Source organism: Musca autumnalis, unplaced genomic scaffold, assembly GCF_047663935.1.
Source record: "Musca autumnalis isolate F117 unplaced genomic scaffold, ASM4766393v1 scaffold_3, whole genome shotgun sequence".
Lineage (NCBI taxonomy): Eukaryota > Metazoa > Arthropoda > Insecta > Diptera > Muscidae > Musca > Musca autumnalis.
This window is the reverse complement of record NW_027411866.1, coordinates 214,972,123-214,983,665: the sequence shown is the minus strand read 5'-3', so window position 1 is coordinate 214,983,665 and position 11,543 is coordinate 214,972,123. Positions and strand designations below refer to the sequence as shown.

General features: G+C 38.4%; 2 protein-coding genes across 2 annotated transcripts; one reads left to right on the top strand and one right to left on the bottom strand.

Annotated features, from left to right (window-relative positions):
• The first annotated feature begins 2,701 nt into the window (after nt 1-2,701).
• On the top strand, nt 2,702-4,459 carry LOC141398432 (neprilysin-2-like). Its single transcript, XM_073975717.1, has one exon. It carries the CDS (start codon nt 2,702-2,704, stop codon nt 4,457-4,459), a length of 1,758 nt encoding a protein of 585 aa, XP_073831818.1.
• Nucleotides 4,460-8,694: 4,235 nt separating this feature from the next.
• LOC141398431 (uncharacterized) lies at nt 8,695-9,741 on the bottom strand. The gene has a single exon (XM_073975716.1). It carries the CDS (start codon nt 9,739-9,741, stop codon nt 8,695-8,697), a length of 1,047 nt encoding a protein of 348 aa, XP_073831817.1.
• Nucleotides 9,742-11,543: the final 1,802 nt, after the last annotated feature.

Here is an 11,543-nt window from a genome sequence, read left to right as displayed (position 1 = left end):
ATCCACAGCTCTAAGGCGTGGATTTTTACAAATATTTTTCAGCCACCATCCACAGCTCTAAGGCGTGGATTTTTACAAATATTTTTCAGCCACCATCCACAGCTCTAAGGCGTGGATTTTTACAAATATTTTTCAGCCACCATCCACAGCTCTAAGGCGTGGATTTTTACAAATATTTTTCAGCCACCATCCACAGCTCTAAGGCGTGGATTTTTACAAATATTTTTCAGCCACCATCCACAGCTCTAAGGCGTGGATTTTTACAAATATTTTTCAGCCACCATCCACAGCTCTAAGGCGTGGATTTTTACAAATATTTTTCAGCCACCATCCACAGCTCTAAGGCGTGGATTTTTACAAATATTTTTCAGCCACCATCCACAGCTCTAAGGCGTGGATTTTTACAAATATTTTTCAGCCACCATCCACAGCTCTAAGGCGTGGATTTTTACAAATATTTTTCAGCCACCATCCACAGCTCTAAGGCGTGGATTTTTACAAATATTTTTCAGCCACCATCCACAGCTCTAAGGCGTGGATTTTTACAAATATTTTTCAGCCACCATCCACAGCTCTAAGGCGTGGATTTTTACAAATATTTTTCAGCCACCATCCACAGCTCTAAGGCGTGGATTTTTACAAATATTTTTCAGCTACCATCCACAGCTCTAAGGCGTGGATTTTTACAAATATTTTTCAGCCACCATCCACAGCTCTAAGGCGTGGATTTTTACAAATATTTTTCAGCCACCATCCACAGCTCTAAGGCGTGGATTTTTACAAATATTTTTCAGCCACCATCCACAGCTCTAAGGCGTGGATTTTTACAAATATTTTTCAGCCACCATCCACAGCTCTAAGGCGTGGATTTTTACAAATATTTTTCAGCCACCATCCACAGCTCTAAGGCGTGGATTTTTACAAATATTTTTCAGCCACCATCCACAGCTCTAAGGCGTGGATTTTTACAAATATTTTTCAGCCACCATCCACAGCTGTGAGGCGTGGATTTTTACAATTAATTTTTCAGCCACCATCCACAGCTGTGAGGCGTGGATTTTTACAATTAGTTTTTCAGCCACCATCCACAGCTGTGAGGCGTGGATTTTTACAATTAATTTTTCAGCCACCATCCACAGCTGTGAGGCGTGGATTTTTACAATTAATTTTTCAGCCACCATCCACAGCTGTGAGGCGTGGATTTTTACAATTAATTTTTCAGCCACCAGAAACAGCAGTGAGGCGTGGATTTTTACAAATATTTTTTCAGCCACCATCCACAGCTGTGAGGCGTGGATTTTTACAATTAATTTTTCAGCCACCATCCACAGCTGTGAGGCGTGGATTTTTACAATTAATTTTTCAGCCACCAGAAACAGCAGTGAGGCGTGGATTTTTACAAATATATATATGATAAATATATGATCTATATCTTGTAGGTATACTAGGATGTGTAAAGTATGGATTACATCGGTCACTCCCTTCAAGAGTTATTGTGCCCACAATTTTTTCGAACATTTTTGAACATTTGTGGGGGAGGTACCTGAAGGAGTGGACCGATATGACTTATCTTCGAACTTAAACTAAGTTTGCACAAACTATTACGAAGGTCACATTTTGACCGAATCGGCAGATCCGTTCGAGAGTTATCTTGCGCTCCAACCACTTTCAGGATATTTTCTGGTCAACTTTTGTAGCACAGTGCCATTTATCGAAATTTTTCGAAAAGTTTGCACCTTCGGAAGGTCAAAACTGCCAGAAGAAGCGTTGCAATGCTTTTGCGATGTATTAGAAATTTCTTAACTACTGTCTTAGCTACAATTTTTGTCCTTGTGTTCTATCGGAATTCTCAATGGTTTGGCTGTTATATGCCAAAATGTACAAAAGAACTTGGATAAAAAACTTAAAGTCAAAATCGGGAGGCTCGATTTTTAACCATAGACCTATAGTCTAGTGGACTTTTTTGCTCAGTTCAATCCCAGGAATAAGAAACGCGAAGGGCCCATTAAGATTTTCAAATCGCCCCGGCCTAATGTACATATATCAACATAAGTATTACCGAACGGCTAAAATATGTCGCAATCATATAAAAGAAATTCCTTCGAAAATAGTGCCCAGGTGTAGTGGAGTAGGGTATTACATGGTCGGCCCTGTCCGACTATAGCCTTTGTTTACTTTTTTCACTTATTTCATTGTGATTCCCACTGCCGTGATCTAATTTTTTTTTTGGAACATGGCATCCAAATCAAACCACATGGCGTTTATGTTGGAAACCTGCAGGTATTTGTTGTTGTTGTTGTTTCATTTGCATATAGCTACTGATAGAGCTCTTCTGACTCTTCTTTATTTGGTTTTCATTGCCATTTTTTTCATTTATTTTATTCGGAATATACTTCTGTCTTTTGGGACCTTTAACCTGAGATAACAGTTTCGGCAACTATTCCTAATTAGTACTAGTGACACATTTAAGCGCAAAATCCAGATGAGACATCTGCGTACAAACAACAAATAAGTGTGTCCGCACATATGTCCGGTTTTTGCTTATTAAACTTTAACCTTCCGCTATGAGATAGCCTTCTTGCAACTGCTACGGCTTAGATTAATAATTTGTATAAAAGCTCTTAGTTTTCAGAACAAGCATTAGTTTAGTTTTAAACGACAACGAAAAATTATTCCGAAAAAAAAACCGAAAGAAAAGAAAATGAAGATATTTTTGGTGATGGCACTCTTGGCAGTGGTGGCGGCGGTGGTGACCTGCGACAAGGATGTTGATGACACTGCCATCAATCAAAAACACTACAAAATGTTAAGGGACACCTTGTATGGCGAATTTAGCCCCTGCACTCAATTTTATTCCCACGTCTGTTACAAATGGCCGGGCAATCATGTAGCCAATATTGGAAATTATAACTCGGTAATGGAAATGTTAAACCATGAGGCCAATATGGAAATAAAGGAATATTTAGAAAATACCCCCCTTGATGATGTGTCATATTATTATGAAAAAATGGCTAAGAATTTCTATGAATCATGTATGAAAGATGGCAAAGAATTCGATTATTTGAAAATTATGCATTGGTTGGAGCAGGAGGAAAATATGAAATGGGCCCTGCTAACACCCACGGATGAGAAGAATGTTGTCTTCGATTGGATCTCAACTATGGCCAAATTTCGTAAATATGGTCTCAATGATATGTTTGTGGAGCAATGGAGTTCATCTAAGGATACGTTTAGGTACGTTACATCCTATCAAATGAGATCCTATAAAAAGGATATTCCTCTTCCTTCCGGTGCCATGGATTTTATGGCATTATGGCCACTCATTCAGGAGTTTGAACAAAAGTTAAAGCTCATAAAAGTTTCAAAGGCAGAAGAAAAACAAACATACAAATTCCACCAACTACCCTATGACTGGTTGAAAAAATATCTAACAGCTGTTGCGGAACCCAAACAATTGGATGCCAATATGGAATTGAGTATCGATAATGGCGACGCCATGGACAAATTGGATGCATTAATAAAACAATATGACGAGGCATTCCTTTGCCGTTATTTGGAAATACGTTTTCTGCTCTATTTGGAGAATGCCAGACAACGTATTCAGCCTAACTCATGTATACATCAGGTCACCTCTTATATGACCATGGCCTCGGAAGGCATCTATGTGAACCTGCATCCCGAATTACTCCAAGAATATTCCCAAATACAACAAATGTTTGAAAATATTGTCAAAAGTGTCAACAAAACTTTACAAATGGACACCCAGAACATCATACCCCAAGAATATTTTGCCAAACTTGAGACCATGCAGCTGCAAGTAGGTGACACCTACTCCACAAATACCATTGAACGCTTGGAAGGTCACTATAAAGATTTGCAGCTGCAACCGAATGATTATCATGGTAATTTGTTGAAAATAATGAAATTCCTCAATAAACAGCAATCGGATGACAGTGCCATGGAAATACTCTACAAAGCACCAACATTAGTTGTACCCACCTCGAATGTAATGCCCAAATATGTAGCCAAGACAAATGTATTGACTCTACCATTTGGTCTATTGAGGGCACCCTTTTATAACCCGGCATATGTGGATATTTTCAAGCAGAGTTCATTGGGCACCTTAATGGCCATACATATTTTTGATCCCTTAGTTTTGATGGGTGCTCATAACAATTGGGATATAGAAACTTTTCCGGATATGTTGGGTCTACATTCTTCATTTGAGGTATTTTTCTCATCCCTTGAGCGCAAGGAGATTGAGCGTTATCAAGCGATGTTTAATATGACGTCAGTAGAGCAGCAGCTCCGGCAATTGTTCTTCATCAATGAAATGCATGGACGTTGTGCATGGTTCTATGCCCCAGCAGATCGTGTCAATACTATGCTCAGGGATATTCCGTACTTCAACCAAGCCTTTGAATGTAAAGTTAATGATTTTTTGAAACAAGTTTTGTAAAGAATTCTGTTTTGAGAGACATCATCAGGATAAAAAAATATTTAAAGATATTGCCAAGCGTCGATCTAGTGTCGCTGCCATCTGTTTCGTCACTGTGACGAAATATTGAATAAAATAATAAATAAATAAAAACTACAACATTAAGATCTCGAGCTCGTTTTAATTAAAATATTTAAAATAAAGGTAGAAGTAAATAATCAAAAAATAGTGGTTTTGAGAAATATTAAAAAAATAAATACAAAAAATAATCTTAAATATTTATTTATTTATATTTCATCTACCGAGCTTAACTCTTACAGATTACATACAATTATTAGTAACTAGTTATATATCATTAACAATTTCTATAATATCTTTCTTTAACCTATTCTTATTAACATTAATAGGAGTGTACGATAACTTTCCCAGCAATAATTACTCAGTCAGTTCCAGCAACCTCTCTCAGTGAATTTTACTCTCACAAGCAAGAAAAATTGCAGAAAGTTATCGAACAGCATTTTGCAAAAACTTGCAAGAAAGTCAGCTGTTTCCGAAAATGTATGAAATTTGTTTTTGTTTCTTTTGATATTTTAAACCAAACGGAACAAAACATAAATTTTAAAATTGCAGTTGACTTATTTAATGCTATAATCCTATCCAGAACGCTTTAGAATCTAAAAAAATGTGAAATTGTGAAATTTTCTTGTCAGCTGATCAGACTTGCAAATTTTTGCGGGACAAATTTTCCCAGCAAAAATTTGCAAGTTCTCAGTCACAAAACTCTCCAAAAATCACTCCAAACTCGCTCTCTTTTGTTGGATAATTTTGTTATCGAACAGCATACAGCAAAAATTTGTACGAATTTGTACAAATTATTGGGTTATCGTACACACCTAATATCAATTAAATTGGCAACATTATTAAATAATCGTAAACATCGAGTTAATGGCTCATTCATTCCATAGTTTGTTCTATGAAATTGTATTGAAATTAAATGTTGTTCTCTCAAGTTTCTAGGGAGCACATAGAATGGCAGAAGACATAATAATTCGGGAGAGTCAATACTCGAATCCAATATATCCTTTATAAAAACTACACCTTGCATTTTCTTACGATTTTCTAGGCTCATAATTTCCCCTAGAAAAACCAGCCTACTATGAAAAAAACGAAAGAAAAGAAAAACAAACCCCTCTAAAGTTGACGAACCCCGCAAACGTTTTAAGGACCATGATCTGCGAATCTGCACCTGGAATGTTCGCACTCTTTATAGAGAAGGTGCAGTCTTCGCATTGGCAGACGTACTTGAAAAGTACAAGGCCGATATTACTGCCATACAGGAAATACGATGGATTGGGAAAGGCGTCACAACAACACCTAAAGGTGACGCACTGTATTATAGCTGCCATGACGTAAAACATGAGTTTGGTTGCGGATTCGTAGTTAGTCGGAGACTAAAACATCTGGTATCCAGCTTCACCCCAGTGAATGAAAGACTTGCTGCAATTCGAATAAAAGCTAAATTCTTCAACATCAGCTTTATTTGCGCTCATGCTCCCACTGAAGAAAATGACCAGCAGACCAAAGATATATTTTACGAGCGCTTAGAAGAAACATATGACCGTTGCCCTGCCCATGACATTAAAATCATTCTAGGCGATTTTAATGCCAAAATTGGAAAGGAGAATATCTTTGGCCCAACAGTCGGGAAATTCAGTCTCCACAGTGAAACATCTGACAATGGTATGAGGCTGATAGACTTTGCAGCTGCAAAAAAACATGGTAGTTAGCAGTACCAGATTTAATCATCTCGATATTCATAAGGGCACCTGGCTGTCCCCAGATCAAAGAACAAGTAATCAAATCGATCATGTTGTGATAGATGGAAGACATTCATCCAGCGTGTTGGATGTACGATCGTTCCGAGGCGCAAACATTGATTCGGACCACTATCTTGTTGCAGCAAAGGTACGTACCCGTCTAAACGTTGCAAATAAAGCACGAACAGACACAACGCGGAAGTTGGACATCGATAGGCTGCAAACACAACAGATAGCCACAGCATATTCCACTCAACTAGCCCAATTGCTTAACGCGAGCACTCCTTGTCCTGATAACATAACAACACAATGGCAAAATATTGCCCACTCCATGCAAGCAGCCGCAAAATCCATACTTGGATGCCAGAGACCTCCACAAAGGAATTCATGGTATGACCAGGAGTGCCGTGCTGCTACCGAAGATAAAAATGCGGCATATAGAGCTACTTCACAATCAGTAGCAACGCGTAGCGCACGAGAGGGATATCGGGAGAAAAGGAGAGAAGAGAAACGTCTTTTCCGCAAGAAAAAGAGAGAAATGGAAAAGCGGGAGTGTGAAAAAATCGAGATGTACAGGAGCCAGAATGAAGTCCGAAAATTCTACCAAAGAGTGAAACATCAAACAGATGGCTTTGGTACAGGTACATCCTCCTGTAGAGACCAGCAAGGCAATCTGGTAACAAATACATATAGCGTGCTCAGGATATGGAAGGAACATTTCTCCAATCTGCTGGTATCCAATAGTGGCGAAGACGATGATACCGCAGATCCAATCCCAGAAGATGGTATAGAATGTATACCACCCGGCCAAGATGAGGTAAAAACAGCAAACAACCGGCTGAAGAATAATAAAGCAGCAGGAGCCGATGGCTTACCAGCCGAGCTGTTTAAAACCGGAGGCGACGCGCTGATAAGGTGTATGCATCAGCTAGTTAGCACCATCTGGCAGGAAGAACGCGTACCCGACGATTGGAACCTGAGCATCCTATGTCCCGTCCACAAAAAAGGAGATAAGACTGTATGCTCCAACTATAGGGGCATAAGTCTACTCCCTATTGCCTATAAGATAGTGTCAGGGATACTGTGCGAACGAATAAAGCCTATGGTCAACGAGATAATTGGACCATACCAATGTAGCTTTAGACCTGGCAAGTCCACCATTGACCAGATATTTACCCTGCGGCAAATCCTAGAGAAGACCCAAGAGATGCAGATCGACACACATCACCTTTTTGTCGATTATAAAGCAGCATTCGGCAATCCCCTCCGAGCAATGGTACTCCATGCTAAGCTCATCCGGCTTTGTAAGATGACTTCAACTGATACTAGGTCCTCAGTTAAAATTGGAAAGAATTTCTCCGAACAGTTCGGTACCAAAAGAGGTTTCAAAAAAGGAGACAGCCTTTCGTGGGACCTATTCAACATCTTTCTGGAAAAGGTAATACGAGATGCAAATATCAAAAGAAGTGGCACATAGGCATCATGCGACGATCAGTAAAGGAAGTAACTGATACCTTTAGGAAGCTCGAAGCAGAATCTGCGAAAGTGGGTCTGGCGGTAAACGGCGAAAAGACCAAATTGATGATGTCGACGCGCAAAGCGTCCATAGAGCTCGGACCAACTGTGGAAGTTGGTACCTACAATTTTGAGATAGTTAAAGACTTCGTCTTCCTCGGCACTGCCATAAACACAACAAACAACATCAGTTGTGAAATAAAAAGAAGAATTGTATTGGCCAACAGATGCTACTATGGATTAAGTAAGCAATTTAAAAACAAAGCCACATCTCGTCAAACAAAAATAACACTATACAAGACGCTGATACTACCCGTGTTAATGTATGGCTCCGAATCATGGGTACTTGCGCAAGCAGATAAGGCAGTGCTTGGTGTGTTTGAGAGGAAAATTCTTCGAAAGATCTACGGGCCGATTTGCGTTGACGGTGAATATCGACGTCGTATGAACCACGAGCTATATAAGCTATACAAAGACATCAATATTGTTAAACGTATCGAGATGCAACGATTGCGTTGGCTAGGCCATATCATGAGAATGAGCGATGATGAACCCGCTAAAAAGGCGTATGAATACATGCCACATGGCGGTCTTTGGTCGGTATTAAAAATTCACGGTTATTTTTGTCTTTGGTCAGTAATTGAAATCCACGGTTATTTTGGTCTTTGGTCGGTATTAAAAAATCTATTTGGGTATTTGATTGATATTAGAAATCGTAAAAATCCTCGCCTATTGTGGCGATTCTTTCCGTCCAGTGACCGTGGTGATTCTTTGGTTTTAAAAAATCCACGCTTATTGCCTTGTTTGAATGCAATACCAATCATTAAAACACCTTGTCCCACTTACCCCCTTCGACTCTTTATAAAATGCATTAAAAAAATCCATTTAGTATTTCATTCACTATTTATTTATTATGAACAATATTTAAAAGTTTTTAAGGAACATATTTAATTTACAATCAAATGCCTCATTGAAATCCGACAAATGCATCAGCATAGAATTGACAACTTCTGCATATTCGTAATCTTTTTCACAGCGATAATGAATGGCATTAATGAAGAACATTTGTTTCAGTTCCTGCAAGGAGCTCAAGTTGAACATGGTTTTTAATCTCTCAGCCTCTTTGAGTTCTAGCGATGAGAAAAATACATCAAAGGACGTATGAAGACTTGTAATGTACTCCAAATATGAAGTATCTCTAGTTTTTAAGATAGTCATGCCATCAAGTATTTGTTGAGCCATAAGAGTACCCAATGAACTTTGTTTGAAGATATTTTCCAAGGCCGGATGATAAATTGGTTGACGTAGCACAGAGAATGGTAGAATAAGTCGATAAATTGGTTGACGTAGCACGACGCCGAATGGTAGAATAAGTCGATTTGAAGCAAGTTCATATTTAGGGCCAATATTATAAATTGGTATATCAGATGTTGGAATGTTGATAAGCATGTCCATGGTGTAGTTGACTTCCAAATCAAAATTGTATTTTAGAATGGTCAAATAATTGTGATAGTAATTATTGTTTTGCAGATTCAAAGATTCATAGACATATTTCAAGACTTCAGCAGTATTGTTTGATTGAGGTAAATTGCCTACTTGCAGTTGTATCGTTTCCAAATTCCCTATGCGGTAGTCGGGTATTATATAATTCTTGTGCATACGTAAAGTTCTGTTAAGACCTTTCACAATATTATCGAAAATTTGTTGCATTTGAGGTATATCGTCTAACAATTCTGGATGTAATTGTGAGAGAATCCATTCAGTGACCGGTGTTAGGAGAGCAGTGGTCTGCGACATACATTCATTGGCCTTAATATTTTGCTTGTCTCTGGTCATTTTGTTTGCCTTAGTCATTTCGTCGGCCTTCTGCAAATATAGCAGGAAACGTACCTCCAAATAACGGCAAATGAATTTGTCATCATATTTCTTTAACAATTTATCCAGGGCATTCATGCCTTCAACATTTCTCATGTTGAACTCCACATGACATGAACATGAACTGACATTCAATTTCTCAGCTCCGATTAGCCTGGTTAGATATCTTTTTAGCCATGTATAGGGCAGTTCTTCGAATTAAAATGTTTTCTCATTTCCGTCGGTAACTTGAGCTAAAAGGAGATCCGTTTCAAAGTCATCAATAAGTTCATGTAATTCCATAAAATTCATGGTACCGGAGGGTAGGGCTATGCTTTTATTCAAGAACTTAATATCAGTTGAGTCTACAAGTTTAAAATCTTTAGAGGATCCAATCCATTGGTCTATGAACATATCGTTTAAACCATATTTACGAAATATGGCCATGGTTGTGGGCCAATCGAAAACAACATCTCTATTCGCTGTGGGTGTGAGCAAGGCCCATGTCATGTTCTCCTCTTTCTCCAGGTAATTTACGAATTCCATGTAATTTAATTCTTCAGTTCCGACACAGGATTCAAAGAAATTTTATACCAATTGAGCACATTTTGGCATCTCATCCAAAGATGTTTTCTTCAAATACCTCTGGATATCCCTGTTACCATTGTATCGAATCATATCCATTTTCGAAGTATAACGTCCAACTAAATGCTTCTGCGTCCATTGGGAGCACACGTAGGGATAAAATTGATTGCAGGGACTAAAGTCCTTGTTGAAATCGTTCATTATTGTGGCGTAGTGGTTCTGATTAATGGCATTGTGCTGGAAATTCTTGCGGCAGTAAACGAATCCAAAAATGGCTATCACTAAAAAGAGGCGGGTAAGGGTCTTCATTTTGTTTCCCGTTACTTATTCACTTTCGCTTGCTTGTCTTGTAGCTTCACTTAAAATTTCAAAACTAAACTAATGTTCGAACTGAAACATATTTAGCACTTATAGGAAACTGTGATGCCATTTCAAGCATTTGTATTTTCACATTTTCCAAGCTTTGCGCTGATATGGAAGAGGTGCAGTAGCACCATTGATGTGTGCACAAAGCAACAACAAAATATCCATGTGTTTGACTTTATCAGTAAATAATTCAATTTCAATAATCATGAATGTAATATTATAATCATACATGATAACATACGACATGGGTCTACTCAGGGGGGAGGCCCCCCAAAGCGGGAAAAATATATTTATTTATTTACTTACTTATTTAATTAATTAATTAATTAATTGATTTATATTAAGTTTGTCATTCCGTTTGTATTCTGGATCAGCGGGCAATTCTACTTCGATTTAGCCATGTCCGTCCGTCTGCTGTCCCTCTGTCCGTCTGTAGAAATCACTCTAGCATCCGAACGGATTGGAGTAGGTGGATAAAATTATGGTTAAATCTATTGTAGGTATGTAGATCATTTGGTATTGAATATGGGCTATATAGGTCCACGTTTTAGTATATTCCCCATACAAACTGACGCGTGACGCGTCGACGTTTTAAGGTAGTTTGAGGATATTAGTCCCATTTGACCACCGAGTTGGTTTTAATTTGGTATTTTGTATTCCTAGAGACTAACAAACATTTTTACCAAATATTATTTATATATGTAGGTCCACGTTTTGGTATAGCCCTCATATAACGATATCTCCCGATTTACGGTAATTTGAAGGTTTCAGCCTTATTATACCCTCCACCATATGGAGGGTATACTTAAATTTGTCATTCCGTTTGTAACACATCGAAATATTCGTCGGAGACCCTATAAAGTATATATATTATTGATCAGCATAAAATTCTATGTCGATTTGACCATGTCCGTCTGTCCGTCCGTCCGTCAGTCCGTCCGTCTGTTGAAATCAAGATACAGCTCGCA